This window comes from Strongylocentrotus purpuratus, unplaced genomic scaffold (genome assembly GCF_000002235.5).
Source record: "Strongylocentrotus purpuratus isolate Spur 01 unplaced genomic scaffold, Spur_5.0 spur5_scaffold_18, whole genome shotgun sequence".
In the NCBI taxonomy this organism is placed as follows: Eukaryota; Metazoa; Echinodermata; class Echinoidea; order Camarodonta; family Strongylocentrotidae; genus Strongylocentrotus; species Strongylocentrotus purpuratus.
In genome coordinates this window covers 27,132,841-27,153,758 of record NW_022145603.1, presented here as the reverse complement: position 1 = coordinate 27,153,758, position 20,918 = coordinate 27,132,841, and the positions used below count along the sequence as shown (strand labels likewise).

Here is a 20,918-nt window from a genome sequence, read left to right as displayed (position 1 = left end):
AAAGTATTGAATGTAATAATGTTTGGATAAATAGATAAAACAGGATTCCTGTCCTTCTTGTCTCGTAATATAATACTTTACCTTGCTTACAAGTTAATTGCAGCTCATTGTATAGATCAATTAAGAGAATAGCAATAAATTGGACTTTGAGTGAGATCAAATGGGTTTAACATCAGTTTTTTCTTTTTCAAAGATTAAAAAAAAAGCACAGCTGGGTGTCGAACCCGATACCTTCCAGTTCCAGGCGATTGCCTACCCCTAGACTAAAGTGTCACATTGCTAATCTCCATGTATTCTTCATACTTACACTATGTAGCAAAAGATGTTTTTCTCTGACTAATTCAGAGAGTCGCTTGTTAAAGAAAGAGTATTACATGCTATTTTTTCTTTGTTGAGGGGGGGGGGTGTCCCTTTAAAAAAGAATGACAAGTCATATTATGGAGTGAAGAAGAAAAATAACATGGGTTTATATAAAGGAGAAACTGAGACTCGAACCGAGTACATTACATTTGTGAAGTGATCACTTTTATCCACAAGACCATTTTGCCTCACCGTGATAACTGCTGACTTAAACTTAAAGTGATATGACAAGAGGCCACTGCCTAACATAGCATATGAATAGAACACGGGTCTATTCAATTCAGTATATGCTACGAATTCTATAACAGGGCACCATAAATAGGGAAGCTTGGCTATTCGATTCTGTTTTCAATAGCTTGCACCTGCAATTTTTGAATAGTTTACGTAACAAACTACTCAGCTCTTTCTGACATGGCATCAATTAGTGAATTTTAAACAAACCTGACCCTCCCTTCATAATTGAGCGATTTTTTTTAGATTCTTTTTTGGTCAAATGCGAGGATTACCCAAGAGGAGGTAATAATAGCATTCCTGACATTGCAACAATGACCGCGTTATTGTCATGCATTGTCCCTAGAAGAGGCTCTTTGTCCTTGTCTGGGAGGACAAGCACTTTAGACTGGGCTGTAGTCTCATTTAAAGAAAGGAAACAATTTCGGGACAGTTCAAAATAATGCTTGGAATGGAAATTCAAATGATACCGTTTTATAGCCAGAAAGATATGGTTTGAGGACAAGAAGCAGGATGTAATTCATTGCTCGGCAATCTTGACTGTATTTGAAACAGAGCACCCATATACCTGATATTAATAGTACTGTACACTGTCAATTAAATAAAATAACTAATAAACAAACAAATAATGGACCTCTTTACCCACGACTACGGTTGAGCACTACGGAAACTCACCTACGGAAACGCAAACTTTAGTATCAAAAATATTGTATGTTACTTGAACAACAGATATCATGAAACTATTCTTCATCGCCTAAGAATTGGGAACTGAGTTAAATCAACATGAGACCCGTCATTGCTCAAACTGTGAGCACGAAAAAGAACCGTTACAACATTTTTTTATGCAAATGCCCACTCTTTCTTATATAAAGAGCCATGCTTATAACAGAATCTGGCATAGAAAACGAAAAAGTAATCCCAATACTCCTGAAATCAACAGACATTAATCACCAACAGGCAGGCTCTGTCAACTTCGTAATTAGAACTAAAAGGGTACACTGTACCTCTACTAACCACCTTGCACCGCACAGATTATTTGAGCCAAATATGTTTCGCTTTCTATAGTGAGTAATACATGAGAGAAGAATCGAGTGAGAAGAAAAAAAGAAATTAGAAGAGAGAACTGCCTATATTAACGTTTAGAATCTTCATGTATATAATTAGTTTTTTATTGGTTTTCGGACAAATTTTGAAGAAACGCGGTGTAGACGACTAGACATATTGGTGGACGTCGGAGGGCCTAGGCTCAGCATTAGGCTGAGTTGAGAAGCTTGTCACAACGTACCGTGTCCGAGCTGGTCCTTTGGCGTCCTATATAGTCAATTTTCAATAAGCCTTTTGCTCGCCAGCCCCTGAATTCTTCTGGACCTCTAGGAAGAACAGAGCCATTTTAATAATGGCTCTGAATAGAGCTTTCCAGCCGTTTTTTAATTCTTGATTTGTATTATTTGTAAATTGTATTCTTGTATGTATCGAATTTTTTATACGGAAAATAAAACCAACCAAACCAAAACAAAAGTTTAGCTTTTAAAAATCCAATTTATCCAAATCTATATATCAAAAAAAGTAAATCTAATTGTAAGGAATAAAAATCATAGGGAAGAGACGTAAATATTTACTTCTGAATGACAAACGCCTATAACTAAAACAACAACAACAACAAACAACAACAACAACATGATTCTGCTCGGTCATACAGGCTAGGTGGGAATGCTTTCAATGCTTTCAACTTTAAATTTGAAAGGCCCTTTGTATCACCTCGTGCAAATGATACTGAAATAAATATATACGAGAAGTAAAACCCCGTTCATCATTGTTTTTGTGTTGCAAAGTTGTTTACCAGACTAAAAAGGAATAGTACGGGCATGCGCGGATCCAGGGGGGCCGAGGGGGCCCTTGCCCCCCCCCCCCCCTGCAAAAAAAAAAAAAAAAAAAAAAAAAAAAAAAGGAGAGAGAGAGAGAGAAGGGAAAGGAAGGAAAGGGAAGAGGAGAGAAGGGGAAAAGAAGAGGAAGAAGAAAAGAAAAGAGGGAAGAAGGGGATCGGGGGGGCAAAAGGATTTGCCTCCTATGCTGTTTGCCTCCCCCCCCCCCCCCCCCCCCCCAATCAACAAATAAAAGAGAAGGATGGAAGGGAAAGAAAAAGGAAAAGAGGAGATAAAGGGAAGGAAAAAAGAAGGGGGATATCAGTTGCAATTTTCCCGCCAACAAGTTGTGGATCTGGGGGGGGGGCAAAAGGCCCTTGCCTTCCCCCGTCCCCGCTAAAAAAAAAGAGAGAAGGAAAGAAAAGGAAAAGAGGAGAGAAAGGGAAAGAAAAAATAGAATGAAGAAAGGTAGGGGATATCAGTTGCAATTTTCCCGCCAACAAGGTGTAGATCGGGGGGGGGGCACTAGCGTACTCATAGGGGAGGGGGTGGGGCTTTGTGGAAATAAAATTCAAACGTGGTTTTATTTCTATTTCCATAACAGTGGTTTACAAATAATGCTGAAATGACATAATTTTCCGAGATTTTTCCTCACTTTTAAGTAAATTGTACTTTTTTATGCGTTTGTTGGAAAATGACAAATTCCTAAATTTACAGCCAGGCAGGAAAATGCTTCTTGAGATGCCTACATGTCAGGCCCGCGAAACTGCGGGGATCGGGATCCTCGAGCCCCCCCCCCCCCCCCCCACTTTAAAAAAAAAAAGTATATTAAAGAGAAATAGAAAGAAGAGAGCAAGAAAGAAAAAATAGTTAACTACCAGTGTCACATTATAATGAGGTATCAACATATGCTCATCTGACCATGATTAAATGCCTAAAACCCCGAGGGCTCTGCCCCCTAGATTCCACCGAGTGCCCTAAGGCGGGCCCTTAGATGCTCATCTGAAAGTAATTTAATGCCTAAAACCCTGATTTATGGGGGCTCTGTCCCCTGGACCCCACGCCAAATAGTGCCCTGCCATGGTCACAAAATAATAAGGTATTAAAAAAATGCTCATCTGACCGTAATTAAACGCTTAAAACCCCTGAGCTTCGGGGGGCTCTGCCCCTGGACCCAACCAAGAGTCCTAAGAGGGCCCCTTGATACTCATCTGACCGTAATTGAGTTCTTAAAACCCTTGAGCTTCCGGGGCTCCGCCCCCTGAACCCCACACCAATTAGTGACCTGCCAGTGTCACAATTAGGTCTCAAAATAATGCTCATCTGACCGTAATTAAATGCCTAAAACCCCTGAACTTCTGGGCTCTGCCCCCTGGACCCCGCCAAGGGCCCTAAGGCGGACCCCTGAATGCTTATCTGACCGTAAATTATTGCCTTAAACCACTAAGCTTCCGGGGGCGGACAAGGTATCAACATTATGTTCATCTGACCGCAGGCGCGTAGCCAGGGGGGCGGTGGGGTGGTCCCCCAAACAACGCCGGCCAAAAAGAGAGTGAAAAGGAAGAGGACGTAGGAAGAAAAGGGAGTAGACAAATTTTTGAAATTCAGACAAGGATTATAGGTACTATGTCCCATTTGCAGGCCAAAAGTATGAACAAGTTAAATTCCAACTGCATTTGAAAGATAATACTCATTTAGAACTTCCCTAAAAAAGGCGGGGCTTGAAAATGTCTTCAAGTGGGAAAATAACGACTATTAGTTGTCAAATCGACTTTAGGGCTATAGAGCCCGAAAGTAATAGTCTTGATTTTCAGACAATTGTACCGAATGGTCATACGTTTTATGCTGCGCAAACATTCAATCAGTTTAATCTTGGCCATCACAAGAAGTGGGTTATTGATGTAGACAAATGCTCATGTACCCTTTACAACTCTTTTCATGTATTTTATTGCCAAAGAAGAAAAAAAGCCAGTCAGTCACTCAATAGTGTCTGACAGTGAAGTCTAGCAAGTAAACAGGTTTCCTTGCATAATTTGAATATGAGGACACTGCTAACGTTTAAATTTCATAGATAGGACATACATGACATATTCATAATTCCTGCAAAGTTCTACAGCATTTGAGGTTGGCTGCAAAAGGGACATAGTACCTTTAAGAATCGAGAACGGTACAACGAATTGTCTTCTTTCTCTAATAATTTAACAAAACGTCAAAGCTTCCGCGCTTCGCGCAGGAGGGGGATAGGAACTGAATTCAGACAAGGATTAAGAGTCGAGAATGGTAATAAGAATCGTCTTTTTTTCTAATGAATTAATGAAACGTCAAAGCTTCCGTGCTTCGCGCGGGAGAGGGGAGGGGAAACTGAATTCATACGAGGATAATTTTCGAGAACGGGACAACGAATCGTCTTCTTTTTCTAATGATTTAAGGAAACGTAAAAGCTTCCGCGCTACGCGCGGGAGGGGGAAAACATAATTCAGACGAGGATTATTTTTGGGAACGGTACAACGAATCGTCTTCTCTCTCTAATAATCTATTGAAATGTCAAAGCTTCCGCGCTTCGCGGAGGAGGGAGGGAGACACTCGCCCCTCCCTGCACCCACCCACCCCCCCCCCCCCCCCCCAATTACGTCATTGCTGGTCACCATTACGTACCAATATTTGGCTCGCATAATTTCAAATTTGGCCCCCAGTAATCTCTCTCCTTATAAATTATCATTAAACATTCTTTTCCTTTTCATTCATCTCTCCCGTCTCCCCTCGCTCTCGCCTCTTTAAAAAAAATGCAATTCGACCTTTACTATAATTATTATGGCGGGATTACCCTTGCCATCATTACTAAAAGAAGCACGTGAAAAACAATTTTCACATGCGATTTTAACTATTTTGTATACTCTTACGCACGTTGTTGTTCATTTAAATATACAATGTTTAGTCTCCTATGACTAAGAAAATAATTTGAGAATTGTAAATTTGAATTTGATGAGTAAAACGAATTATATTTTGTTCCTTATAGCACCAAACAAAAACAAATCAATAGCAATCAGATGTTCGCGTGATAGTTTTTCCATGACGTTATAGCTTGTTGGTGGGGAATCCCCCTCAACAGAGCGCATGCGCAAAGCTTTCCTAGGGTTTCTGATGGTCCGACCACTGAGCGGCTGAAAAAAAAAATACATTCATTCATTTCGTCTTGTGATGTCGCGAGTGAACGTTCGGTGGTTTTTATGTTCGCTCCTGTACTTTAGACGGAATTCCTAATCATATTCAAGACAATTAGTCGTAGCCTAAATGATTCGTTTCCTGGAACAGATGCAGAATAACAATTTGGAGACTGTTTGAGTCCGAGTTTCTGATCAATTCAAATCTTGTTTTGCAGTAACGTGAATTTGAAGTTGTTTATGAAAATGGGATGTACAGCGTTAACTGAGATAAAGGTAGGGACGCTACATAATCCTGATATGCTCTGTATATAATGAAATTAACTATATATACTCGCAATCCCTCTCTCACCTCGGGATTTCACGCCACTCACTGGTTCAATTGGCGTCAATCGGGAGAGGGGGGTCGACAGAGGGACACAAAGGGTGGGGGACACAATAAGGAATACTAAAAATCCCACCAGTGTGGAATTGCACACTTTAAATTAAAGAAATTAGTTCGAGCAGCTTTCATAATAATTTGTTCTGATATGTTTTTTCTAAATATTATTTTGAATCATATATCAGATTTTCAGTTTTGAACAAAGCATGAATATATAGTAAATCAGTAAATAATTCAGAACAATTATCATTCGTCATACGGGTCATTTCCGTCCGAAAACCTTTTTCCATTGAGTGTCATTACTACATGTAATTCCTTACTCTATATTATTGTTTGCAAGAGGTGCTCCCGAAGTCAGACGCTCACATCGTTATACTGTTTTGTTCTCGATTAATTCCTGACACACAGAGATATTTCGGCTTTTGTATGTCAAAAAGTGAAAGTCTGGTCAAAAGATTCAGAGCAACTTCTGAAAAGATTCTTAGATGAAAATAACGTCCAGAAACATATTCCAAACAAATGTTGACACCCTTCAACAATGTGCAAATTACTGCTATATACGTTGATATGATTAAAAGTGTATCTTATTAACTCCTAATAAACAAAACCACCAATGAGTAAACAGATGTGAATTTTTTGTTTTGGTCTGATTCTAAAACAGCAGATTTATAGCTTTAAAATGACATGTTTAACCATTGGCATGTCACATCTATATGTGACATGTGTATTTATGTGTATGTATTATCCTCGCTGCAGGTTGCCATATATCTTTTTAATATAGTCAGGTCTCTTAACAGAATCTGGGGAACAGAATGGACAAAAGAGCATTCTGTTCCTGTGGGTCATGTGTCAAAAGCATACATTATAAGGAGTGGTACGATATCCGTGATTAGCAAACCTCTCGAAGTGCTCATTTACACAAATATCATGCATTGTGGTGATAATTACATTGGCATTTTAGTTTTAACTCATAAAACGCACAATTCTACTTAAAGGCCCACTGCACTACTGGTAGCTACTTGCGCCCTCTATATAACAAACAATGCCTAATCGGTGACCATTGGTCCCCCATGATCCTCTTTTTCTTAAGTTAACTGAGAGCTGAGTTGATGAGATAACCACCTGTCCAGTGACCTTGCAGAGCGGTCTAATCCCTCCTGTAAACTACGGCAGATAAGCTTTAAAAGAACTGACAAATAAAACTGTTTTTGTTGTTTGCTATCCAAATTTATGCAAATTGTAATTAATTAAGCTGTCACTATCGGGCTACATTGGTGTTGATATTCTGTCTCTCAAAAATACTGTCTTCCATTCATACTTTATTATATTTACATATTCTCCACAGAACATACTACTATAGTAAATCAAAGCTACTCTTCATTTTTAGTTTTGCAAATTTGATAGATATAGCGGATATTAGGGCAAACAATTTAAACTCTCGACTTCATCATCTTACACAATGTCATTGTTTTATTGGGTAAAGTAAAATGACACCATTATTATCAATTATTGGTGAGACTTTTCATTATACATTTTTGTTAGGCAATGCTGTTAAAAATTTACTACTTTTGCAACGGCTTCCATAAACATATACTGTAGCATGTACATGGCAAAAAGAAGCATTTACATGTACATGACAAAAATAAGCAAATCTGATAAACAAGTTTAGTACTAAATAAAGATTTGCTTTTCACAGTTTTCTTTTTAATAAGTATCTTAATTCATTTACATGAATATTATAAAGAGTAATATTTGGGAGCTGATATTAAGAATGTGTGACGCCATAGCTTGATGCGAAGTATTTGACAAACTTTTGTCAGAGTATTTTCAAATTTCATCTATTTCATATCTAACAAGACAGCAACTCAAATGCTAGTATTCCTTTTGTAATTTTTTTTTCTTCTTAAATGCCTATACTCTGACTGAGGAAAGCAGTTCCAATAGAACATTAATTGTTTTACAATTATATCACAAATACCACAGAAACTATATAATGACACAATTCAAAGACTCATGCATACACAGAGAGCACATAAACAACAAACAAAATATTCAGCCTTCATATTCATGACTCCCGTCTCATCTATCTACCCCACCCCATTCACTGATCTTGTTTAATCAATTTGATTCGTTTTAATTTAAAAGGTCACTAAAAGCATCAATAATATTGAATCATTACACGTTATTTATTTTCATATTTATCCATTCATTCAGCCATTAATCATTTCCATTAAAGGTAAAGACCAGTATTGGAAACGCCCCAATTTTCAAAAAATGAAATGGAAGCTCTCATTACCAACCATGTGAAAGAATATGTTTTTGACTAATACATGATGATAAAAAATTTGCCAGAAACCGCCTACTAATTCATATATTTGGTAAATTTGTTTCTCTCATGGTCTGTGAGAGATATAGGGTAGTCCCATATACATCTTTCTGTGTATAGTGCTTGTAACTTACGAAGAATGGGCCAAATTTCTTATCATTTTGATGATTCCAGAACCTTGCAGATGCTAGATGCTAGATGATCAACCTTTTCTGATCGATTCCACAACGTTTCTTTCACAATGCAATCGCATGACCATAACTGGTCTTTACCTTTAAAACAATGTACGTTCACATATTTCAAAATAGCTATATACAATCAGAACTGGGTCTCATGATTGATGGTATCAACAGAAATGTCCCTGATTACTTAGAAAAAAGAAATATTAGCAATTAGAACCTTATAGTTCCTTCTCTTCTGTGGTCGACGGACTTCCTCATGACAGATATCTCTTCAGATAAGAAAACAAAACTAAGAATTATTCACTTTCATTTCAATTCTGATATATAGGACACTCATTTCCGGGATCAGCAGTATTTAGAGATGTTCATTAGCATTATAATGAAGGAGGGAAAAGGGTTTTCCAACCAGGAAATTGGCTAGTAGCCTAGCATAAACAGCCACAGGTATCACTGTAAGCGAAGAAATGCATGGAGTGTAGGCATGACATTGGTCAACAGACTCATTCTTCCTCAGTTAAGTCATTTGGGATGATGCCCCCCCCCCCCCCCCCCCGGTAACGCAAACTAGGACCTTCCTTACCGAAGGTATATGGATCAGAGTTGGAAATGTGTTCCCCCCCCCCCCCGCCCCCTGAGGCCAAGGTTTGGATACGCCGCTGGACATGTTTTCAGGAAAACATTGACAAAGATCAGTCATGGTTGTGTACATCTGATACAGCTAAGAAATTATCCATAATAATAATAATATTTCATCACAACAAACGAAAGACACATGTTCATACACAAACAAACACACACGCACACGGCAACGTGCATTTAAAGTGCTACAAGGAGAGTCGGATCTTTAAAAAGCTAAGTATGCTGTATACGCCCATTATAGGCCTAATAATTGTGTGCTAACTATTGACGACATATAGCAGGCGCGGATCCAGGATTTCTTAGGGGGGGGGGCCCAATTTTGAAATTATGCGAGCCAAATATTGGTACGTAATGGTGACCAACAGTGACGTAATGCGGGGGGGCGGTGCAGGGAGGGGCGATTTTTCCCCTCCCTCCTCCGCGAAACGCGGAAGCTTTGACTTTTCATCAAATTATTAGAGAAAGAAGATGATTCGTTGTACCATTCTCGAAAATAATTCTCGTCTGAAATTAGTTTTTCCCCTCCTGCGCGAAGCTCCGAAAATTTTACGATTTATTAAATTATTAGAGAAAGGAGACGATTCGTTGTACGGTTTTCAAATCATCCTCGTCTAAATTTAGATTCCCCCCCCCCCCCCTACTCCCGCGCGAAGCGCGGAAGCTTTTACGTTTCATTAAATCAATAGAGAAACATTCAGTTTTCCCCCTTCCGCGAGAAGCGTGGAAGCTTTTACGATTCATTAAATCATTAGAGAAAGAAGACGATTCGTTGTACCGTTCTCGACTCTTAATTCTTGTCTAAATTCAGTCTCCCCTCCCTCCCCCTCCTGCGCGAAGCGCGGAAGCTTTGACGTTTCATTAAACTATTAAAGAAAGACGACGATTCGTTGTGCAGTTCTCGACTTTTAATTCCCGTCTGAATTTAGTTTTTCCCCTCCTGCGCGAAGCGCGAAAGCTTTTAAATCTCCTTAAATCATTAGAGAAAGAAGACGATTCGTTGTACCGTTTTCGAAAATAATCCCCGTCTGAATTTAGATTCTCCCCCCCCCCCCCTCTCCTTCCGTGCGAAGCGCGGAAGTTTTTACGTTTCATTAAATCATTAGAGAAAGAAGACGATTCGTTGTACCATTCTCGAAAATAATGCTCGTCTGAATTTAGTTTTTCCTCTCCCGTGCGAAGCGCGGAAAATTTTACGATTTATTTAATTATTAGAGAAAGAAGACGATTCGTTGTCGAGTTCTCGACTCTTAATCCTCGTCTGAATTAAGGTTCTCCCTTCCCGCGCGAAGCGCGGAAGCTTTTAAATTTCCTTAAATCATAAGAGAAAGAAGACGATTCGTTTTACCGTTTTCGAAAATAATCCTCGTCTGAATTTAGATTCTTCCTCCCCCCTCCTCCTGCGCGAAGCGCGGAAGCTTTTACGTTTCATTAAATCATTAGAGAAAGAAGATGATTCGTTGTACCGTTCTCGAAAATAATCCTCATCGGAATTTAGTTTTCCCCCCCCCCTGGCTACGCGCCTGCGGTCAGATAAACACATTTTGATACCTTGTCTAACCCCACAATCTCAGGGTTTTAAGGCAATAAATTACGGTCACATAAGCATTCAGGGGCCCGTCTTAGGGCCACTGGTGGGGTCGAGGTGGCGGAGCCGGCACCGGAAGCTCAGGGGTTTTAGGCGTTTAATTAAGGTCAGATGGGCATTTTTTTGTATATCTTATTATTTTGTGACACTGGCAGGTCACTATTTGGCATGGGGTCCAGGGGGCGGAGCCGCCAAAAATCAAGCGTTTTAGGCATTAAATTACCGTCAGATGAGCATCTAAGGGCCCGCCGTAGGGCCCTAGGTGGAATCCAGGGGTTAGAGCCCCCGGAAGCTTACGGATTTTAGGCAATAATCACGGTCAGGTGAGCATATTTTGATGCCTCATTATTTTTTAACACTGGCAGCTAGTTAACTATTCTTTCTTTCTTGCTCTCATTATATTTTATTTCTCTTTAATATACTTTTTCAAAAAAGTGGGGGGGGGGGGAGCTCGGGCCCTGACATGTAGGAATCTCAAGAATCATATTTCTTGCCTGGCTGTAAATTTAGGAATTTGTCATTTTCCAACAAACACATACAAACGTATAATTTACTAAAAAGTGAGGAAAAATCTCGGAAATTAAGTCATTTTAGCATTATTTGTAATCCACCGTTGTGGAATTAGAAATAAACCCACGTTTGAATTTGATTTCCCCCAAGCCCCCCCCCCCCCTATCAGTACGCCAGTATCTCCTATCTCCTTTCCTTTTTTCTTTCCCTTTCCTTCCTTCTCTCTTATTTTTGTTATTGGGGGGGGGGGTCAACAGCCTGGGAGGCAAGGCCCTTTCGCGCCCCCCCCCCCCGATCTCCTTCTTCCCCCTTTTCTTTTCTTCTTCCTCTTCTTTCTTTCCCTTTCTCTCCTCTTTCCCTTCTCTTCTTTTCCTTTCTTCTCTCTTTTTTTTTTTTTTTTTTTTTTTTTTGCGGGGGGGGGGGCCAAGGCCCGCTCAGCCCCCCCCCCCTGGATCCGCGCCTGACATATAGTACAGTATCGTCAACATTTATTTAATATCCAGGTCCTCTTTTGATATGTTAATGTTACAACTATATCTAGATACACTATACAGGATAAAGATACCATTTTTACATATTGGCTATTGTACGTACGTGCTATTACTTTTCAAAGCCTATTGATTACGGTAATCCGAAAGTGCACATGGAAGCATGCAGATAAACCTGGGGGTGTTTCACAGAGATCCTAAGTTGAACTTAACTCTAAGTTGGACTTAAGTTGGACTTAAGATCCTAAGTTGAACTTAACTCTAAGTTGGACTTAAGTTAAGTTATGGAGAGCCAATTGTAGCCTTAAAATAGAATATATTCAGAAGCAAAAATTCAAGTATTTTAGACTTTAAATTAATTCCACATCAAGAACATGAAATCTCCCATGATAATAGAAACTGAGAACGATTTGAATCAACATTTCACGCCTTTTAAAATAACTTTTACAAAATATTGTCAAAGATGCTAACGGCTTTTCATAATTGTTAAGTCCAACTTAGAGATAAGTTCAACTTAGGGTCTTTGTGAAATACCCCCTGGACGATATACGGTTGCTTCCAAACCCTGAACAAGATAGTCTTGCAACCAGGAAAACCAAAAGGATAATTACGCCTCTGATAGTACTTGTTTTATATATAAAAGACAATAACAACAACTAACGGTGATCATGATCATTGCTTTTGATTGGTTGCGAGCACAATAAAATGCATGCATATAACTTCGTATCAGGACAATTAACCCCTGGATAATCACCCCCGGAAAATTACCCCCGGAAAATTACCTGCTAGGACAATTACCCCCATGAACGATTAGCCCCTCCCCGAGGACAATTATCCCGCTTAAAATTACCCCCTATAATTATATGGAACAATTTTATGCCCCAAGGACAACCAAGGATAACCAACCCCGAGGACAAATACACCCTTCCCCGAAAATTACCCCCGTTCATTAAAGGGGAAGTCCACCCTGAAAATAAGTTGGATTTAATAAAAGCAGATTTCGGGGGGGGGGGGCAATTGTCCTTGAGAGGGGGTGATTGACCAAGGGAATAATTTTCAGGGGGGGGGTAATTGTTCACGGGGGGTTATTGTCCTAGGGTGATCTTCCGGGGGTAATTTTCCGGGGGGTAATTGTCCTAGAACCATTTTTGGTATAGGGCTTCCTTAGGACCTATTGAACGATATTAGGGTAGGAGCCTCTACTCAAATCTGAGAGGTGCCCATTTAACTTTAACAAGTGCCCTTTTCGTTTGTAATAAGTGCCCCTTCCCCGTTCTGATTAGTGCCCCTTTCCATATTTGATGATTGCCACTTCTCACCTCTGATCAGTGCCCCCTTTTATTTTGACACATGCCCCCTTTATCTTCCTAATAAGTGCCCTTTTTCATCCGATAAATGCCCCTTTTCTTTTTTAATAACATCCACTTCACCTTCTCAGAAATGTCCCTTAACTCTGACACGTCTGATAGATACCTCTATTAAAATTTCGTAGGTGCCCTTTTTCCTTCGATAAGTACCCACCTTCCTTTGTAATAAGTGCCCCTTCACCTCTTATAATTACCCCTTTTACAGGTGGCTCTTTTCCTTTGTATGCCCTCTTTTTATTCTTACAAGTACCCATTTTCATCTCCGATGAGTGCCTTTACTCAAATTTGGGACGTGTCCCCCTTAAACTTGACACGTACCCCCTTATCCTTTCTAATTAGGGTCATTTCTTTTCTGATGATTGCCCCTTTATCCTTGTAATAAGTGCCCCTTTTGCGTTCTCATGAGTGCCTTTCTTCATCTTTGTTCAGTGCTCCTTATCAGGTGCGAGAAGTGCCCTATTTTAACCTCTGATAACTCCCCTTCAAATAAGCATTCAGACCATCACACCCAACTGCAAAGTAGTAACTTGGACCATGGAAAGAGAGAAACAAACATTGAAAACATCCCCGATAAAGTAATCACAATGTAGGGGCATATACCAATGTCTAAAAACCGTATATTTTCGCTTTGAGGCTTTCCTTTGTAGGTGCCCCTTTCTTCCAGAAAGTGACCTCTTTGTTGGTGCCCCTCCCCCATTTTGAAAGACGCACCGCTGCCCCTGAATGACATCATATACATATATAATTGACACTGCATAACAGGTTGTTATGGTTAAGAAAAACAAATGAAAAATAAGGAAGTTAAACAACAAATGCTAAAAGAAAAGAATGGGTGTAACGCGTTTAAAATGCAGTGTCTAAAAATTCTTATTTTTCCATCTTGTTTTTCATTGAACAAAGGATCGAGTGAACATTGTCGTGTGCAGTAATTCTGGTGAAGACAGCGTGCAAGGCCTTATAGGATATATCAACAGGAATATATCAGACGTCGTAGAGTCGGCGAGTGTGAAGTTTGAGCCGCTTCCCTACAACATGGCAGACATGAAGGGATTCGAATTAGGTGGCGTTGATGCCTTGTTTCTGTGTCATTCTATGGATATCAGGGGACCTTATCGCTACCCTGACGGATCCAACTCCATCTATGACAAGTTCTTGTACAAGGCAAAGAGGTGCTTGGGTAAGGTTTTCTTGAGCTCCTCATTGTTTATTATACTTCTCATTTTATTTCTTTAAAATGTTTTTTTTTAAATTTATTTATTTTCTTCTTATTCCGACATGCACCGAAGGCCTCATTCAATTGATATTTGGCTCATCCGTAGAGGCACCGCCCCAAGAAAAAAATCTGATGGGATCAGTAATATTTCAAAAGAATATTGTGTGGGTTTATGTTATTTTTTACAGCCTATCTGAAATCACTTGGAATCACCACAACACTTGGAGGTGTAATTACTTTAAGAGACGTATAACGGTATATAACTTGTTATAACGGGACCTCCCTCTCTCTATCTATCTCTCTCTCTCTCTCCCCCTCTCTCTCTCTCTCTCTCTCTCTCTCGCTCTCTCTCTCTCTCTTTCTCTGCAACTCTCTCTCTCTCTCTCTCTCTCTTTCTCTCTCTCTCTCTCCCTCTCTGCAACTCTCCCTCTCTGCAACTCTCTCTCTTTCTCTTTCTATGGAGATAGGTTCCCGTGATTGATTACTCATTAAGAAGAGATGTATAGATATGAAAACGGTATATAAATGTATAGTGAGGTATTCCTAACTAAGAAAATAATTTTTAAAAATTGTGTTTTTGTTGTTGTTTTGTTAGGAATTATTAATGTTTTCATTTTTTTTTTTTAACTGACGTTATGACGTTCTCTTTTTCGTTTTGTTAGTGTGTATTGTAATTGTTTTACCCTGCATGAGATGCATCCAATGTCATTCAAATCTCGGTCCTGGGTTGTATGTAACTTCTTTATTACTATGTTAATTGTTATATGTACTTTCTTCAATGAAGATGAATAAGCAAACTTGAACAAATTATATATTAGTGTAAGATTAATTATACAAGACAAAATGATCTGGATTTCCCCCAATATAACAAAACAAAAGAAAGTAATTGATTAAATGGCCCCGGCATACACTGCAACCCCTCCCCCTCCCGAGGGGTAGCCCTTCAATCTAAACAAAAAAAAGAGGCAATAATAACCCTGCCAACAGTCAAGACGGATTTTTTTTTCTTTCTTCTCTCCTACCTCTATCATCAAACAGGAAAGAAGAGAGTAGCTGTCATTGTGCACGACTACAAAGATCTTTCGCGAGAAGCACTTGAAACGTGGAACCAAACCAACAGGTCCACATTCAATAATATGGCGTCACTGATGCTAACACTTGGTCAATTTGCTGCAGGGGGTGGCCCGATTCGACTGACCGCTGTACAACAGGCCGAGTTCAATTTCTTCTTTGAAGGGGCACTTTCCTGTCGCAGAATTGTAGGAGCATTTTACAGGTTTTTCTATCGCCTTATCCGTCAGTGAACTTCGATGAAGATTGAGGCCCATTACATCAGCGTGGGACCAGTGAGGACATTATGAGCTGTGTCATAATGTTATCTTCGACCAGCCCCCCTTTTACACCCTGTCCCGCTTGGTCGCTCCGATCGCGATCCTACCCAAAGTGCCCCTCCCTCCCCCATCCCTAATGTTATTGCCCCCTTGTAATTGTCTATAACTTTGTCCATGAGGTCATATAGTTATTATATAGTTATTAAATGTACATAGCTGGGTACCTTTATAAGCCATGCAGTGTAAATAGCCTAATTCCACATTTATATTGTAGTGTATTTATACGCGATGTTCTTTTTGGTAAGGAATGTATTTTTATTTTTTTAAGGTGAGGATGTGAAGTTCTTGAAATAACTGGAAACGTGTCTGGAATCCTCGCACGGGTAGACATTGTTGTTACAGATCTTTTACAAAGTCATGTACTTAATACCCAAGAGAGTATTCCTCTTACAATATTAGGAAATCAGTAAATTTAACTTATTTCAGTGATGTTTATCAATTTACCATGTCATTAAATGGGTCTTTGTATATATGTACAGTAAAGTATGCATGATCTTCATAAGCTTTTAAAGTAAGATCAGCTTGTACATATACCTTTTTTTATAATTTCTCACACCATTGATCACTCGTGGACAGTATGGTGATGATATATTTAATCCCAAGCACCAACGCCAATTGGCATCTTCAACTCAAGTGTATAAAGTCTCATATTTAGAAGTCTTTTGGTGGGTATTGTTTATAATATTTCATGTAAAATATCGCCTACTTGAGATCAGAGGTAGTGGCAAACATCATTTTAAACACAAAATGTAGTTAAATATGTTGACTTGCTGTATGTAATATACAAATCGTGTGTATTTAAAAATGCTATAGCATGGAAAAGTTTGCGGAAGTCTTATCGACACTAAATATGTTTGCAACTTGATGTATAAATTCTGCATTGAATTGGTACCTTGCTCATTGGCGGGTCATACGGGATCGGGGACACCCCATCCTTTATAAGAAAAGGGGTTACGACGAGGGGAAAAACACCAAACAGAATCATGTCGGAGAAATATTATGTCAATTACTAAATATGCATTAAAGCTCTATGCTGCATTTTGATAAAGGATTCTGGAAATAATCTGTTTTCTGTAAGGAATATCAATTACAACGAAACTCTTTCTGGTACTTAAAGGTTTCTTCCATTCAGCTTCCATAAAGGTAATAACAACCAAAACAAAATACCAGTCCGTAATTCTATATATTTATAGTCGGTGTTAGTTTTTCCCATGCACATCAAGTGGCAAACACATGTAAAAAAAACAATGTTTATTTGTGGTGTACATGTATATATATATATATATCCGTAATTAAAAATGCCTTTTCACTAACACGTGATCTCGGATAACATTTGGTAGTCCTAATTTCCCCTATGTCAATCGGAAAGAAGAATGTGATGACTGATAAGGAATACACATTAAATATTTATTTTTGTTAATACACATTCCGTTGTCCGAATATAACGAGCATCATCACGACTACAACAGCAAAGATGATGATGGTGATGATGATGATGATGATGATGATGTTGATGATGATGTTGATGATGTTGATGAAGATGATGATGACGACGATGATTGTATTGTTTTGTATTTATTTTCCGTCATTTAAAAATACATCAGCATATATATATTTACAATCATTAAGACACACTTATACAAAAAGGGAAGACGGAGGGATGGCCCTACTCAGCGTTGTTAGCATAACAATGCTGGTTTACAGAGGGCTCCCTGATGATGATGATGATGATGATGATAATAATAATAATACTAATGATAGTGATAATAATACTAGTAGTAGTAATGATAATGAAAATAACATCAATGATAATGATCATTATTGAACAATGAAGATTTCGGAAATATTATCTGAATATACTACGATTATAGTGTGTGATTTTATAATTGTATAAGTTTTATTCATCATCATTTTATAGATTCTGTTTAGAGTAGTATGTTTCAGAACGCGTTGTCTTTATTGCTCATTATGATGTAAATAAATGCTTCATACGATTGTATGTTTATTCTTTTTTGTAGAATATTGAGACTGTGTAGGCCCAAATACCCAGGCATCCCAGTAGGCAGACACCCAACGAAACCGACGACCGACGGCCTCGTGGCCTCATGTGTTGTTGTCTTGTGAAGCCTGAGGTGAATGAAACATCAGGAGAAACATTGTCGGTCTCGCAAACTCTCGGTCTCGGAAAGCTTCAGATAAAATATTCAGGAAGATCATTGTCGGTCTTGCTGGCTGTTCGTCTACTGAATACTTGTAGCGCAAGTAGAAGCAAGATTAAATATGTTTTGATGTGTGTATGTAGGCCTTGAACTTGTACTTAATGATGCTGTCAAATAGTACAAGGTTCACCACCTCAGACTTGTGAAAGTTCTGGTTCAGTAGCTTGTTGTCACAATCGGTTGAGGTTGATTAAAGTAATTTAGTTTTGTTTCTGTATCTGTGTTCCCCTCTTATTTTTGTTCATTGTTTATATCTACATGTAAATATGTTATATGGACCTTTACTCTTGCAGCTGAGTCTGGAATAAAGTCTTGAATTGAATTGAAGTGATTTCAGTCTTCAAAATAAATGTTTTCTCAGTCTTTCTAAGCACAGTTGACATTTTCACTAAGTATTTGTATAAAACAGCAAGCAAAAAGATTTTTTTTTTTTTTATTAAAAGGAGGAGTGATGGCTCATTGGTAGAGCAGAAACATCATAAGGAGAAAGGTGAGGATGGGCACAGTATAAAAAACAAAATCACAATCGAGGGATAATATTGTTTTATATTCGATATGGGCATGGGCCAGTCGCCCCCCCCCCCCCCCAGCCCTATATCCGCCACGGGTTCAATACTCCCCATAATAATTTACGTCTGTTCGTGCTCACTCTCAGACTTGTCTACACTTAAGTATGGTCTCCGACTGTAAATACTTCTCCATGTCTGAGTGAGACAATAAGTGCAAATTAACATAATTTTACATGAGAACCGTATTACGGGAGTTATGGTTGGTTAAAGGGGATTCCCCGATAGAGTGGTCAGATGTGACGTCATCAAAAAAAATATTTTTTGAGTTTCCAAATTTGAAATTTATTTTCCGAAACAGCATGTCCAGATGTATTGGCTGAGAAATATGTAAACCATCTGAATAAATAGATTTAAATAGAAAATCACTGTTATTTTGCTCTGGATCATAACATTAGAGATAGATGCAAATCTTGGTGACGTCGTGGAAATGCGATTAATAATTGTTTACATCTGACAACTTTCGGTTTTACGATGCAGACCATTTTGTAAATCCGTTTTAGTACTATGCAGCAGTGGCGGATCTAGGAGGCCCGGTGGCCCGGGCCCCCCCCCTGGCCGAAAAAACAGGTAAATACAACTTTTTTTCTAAATAAAAGAGAAGACGGGCCCCCACCCCTGGCTCAAAGGGGAAGGGGTGGGTGTTGATTCGGCGCTAAATATTTTCTCACGAATTTGGAAAAAGAAAAAAATGGTGCTCCTTACCCCCCTCCCCCCACCCCCGCTTATTCGGCGGCTGGCTGACTTGGCGATTTGGCCCCCTCCCCTGCCGCCGGCTGGATCCGCCCCTGAGTACGGGACAGTAGAGAGTGAATAAAACTAGGAAATTATAAATGAAAATATATTAAAAAAAACGTTGTAAACCTGGCAATAACAGGCTCTTGAATCCAGTTTTTAAAATGGACATGGCTCTGTGGCTACCCGCTACCGACCGCAGGCTACGCTGACGATTGCCAGCTACCCCCCCCCCCCCCCCCCCCGCCCCCCGAAGTGGCGGATCCAGGGGGCGGGCGAGATAGGACCCCCCTGGCGCCAATAAAAAGCCCAAGGCTCCCCTGTATTTTTTTCTACATTGCTCACCCCCACCCTCTTCCCGCAAAAGGTCCCTATTTTCTTACAACAACAACAATATTTATTATAAAACCCCAAAATTGGTTTGTTTTTTTAAATAATAATATCTGGCTTTCCGGCAAAATTTATGAATTATTTGCAAATATGTAGATTAAGATCATCAGACTTTATAACATTGATGAGGTGTATTGGGTTCTCTTCACTTGTCTCTTTCTGGCTCTCTTTCTCTTTCTCTCTCTCTCTCTCTCTCTCTCTCTCTCTCATTGGGACTGAAAAAGTATTGAATGTAATAATCTTTGATAAATAGATAAAACCGAATTCCTGTCCTTCTTGTACTTCGTAAATATAATACTTTACTTTGTTTACAAGTTAATTGCATGCTAATTGTATAGATCAATTAAGATAATAGCAATAAATATGGACTTTGACTTGAGTGAGATAAAAATGGGTTTAACATCAGTTTTTCTTTTTCAAAGATTTACACAAAAAAAGCACTATAGCTGGGTGTCGAACCCGGTACCTTCCAGTTACCAGGCGATTGCCTATCCACGAGACTAAAGTGTCACATAATTGCTTATTCCTGTATTTATTTATACTAATTGTTGTAGATGTAGCAAAATATTTTGTTTTTTAAGCACTAGGTGGGGGTCGAACCTGATTTTTTTCAGTTACCAGACAATTGCCTATCCACTGGACTAAAGTGTCACATTGCTAATCTCCATGTATTTTTTGTCATACTCACTATGAACATGACAGACAATGAAAGCGGACAATATATACAGTTCCTCAGGTAGACAAAGGGACATCCCTTCACTGCTATTATGTAAAAATGTGTAGAACAGGTGTCACATGCATATTCACCCGTTCTACACATTTTTACATAATAGCAGTGAAGGGATGTTCCTTTGTTTTCCTGAGGAACTGTATATTTTGTCCGCTTTCATTGTCTGTCATGTTCATCGTGACTTATTCTAATTATCGTAGATGTAGCAAAAGAGAAAAAGCACTTTCGCTGGGTGTCGAACCCGATATCTTCCAGTTACCAGGCAATTGTCTATCCACTAGCCCAGCTAATTAACAAAAAAAAACATTATAAGAACATCATGATAATGTTTGGTTGAACGTTTAGGAAATGTTTTGTTCAAATGCTTAAATCATATGAAAATGTATGGTCTTGTGCTGAAAATGTCAGCAATCTATTTCTAAGACCATACATTTTGATATCATCATCACATTGCATAGAAACATTACAATATTGTTATTCTCAATTTTTTTAAATATGTTATTCTAGAAATGTTGATTAAATGTTGTAATGATATTTTATACATGTTTGAAGGAAATGTTATGAAAATGTCAGCAATCTAT

General features: G+C 38.9%; 1 protein-coding gene across 1 annotated transcript; it reads left to right on the top strand.

Moving 5' to 3' along the window:
- Positions 1 to 5,860: 5,860 nt before the first annotated feature.
- Positions 5,861 to 17,124, top strand: LOC115925546. Its single transcript, XM_030989642.1, has 3 exons — positions 5,861 to 5,890; positions 13,994 to 14,270; positions 15,345 to 17,124. Exons 1-3 carry the CDS (start codon positions 5,861 to 5,863, stop codon positions 15,608 to 15,610), a joined length of 573 nt encoding a protein of 190 aa, XP_030845502.1. The 3' UTR covers positions 15,611 to 17,124.
- The last annotated feature ends 3,794 nt before the right edge of the window (positions 17,125 to 20,918 follow it).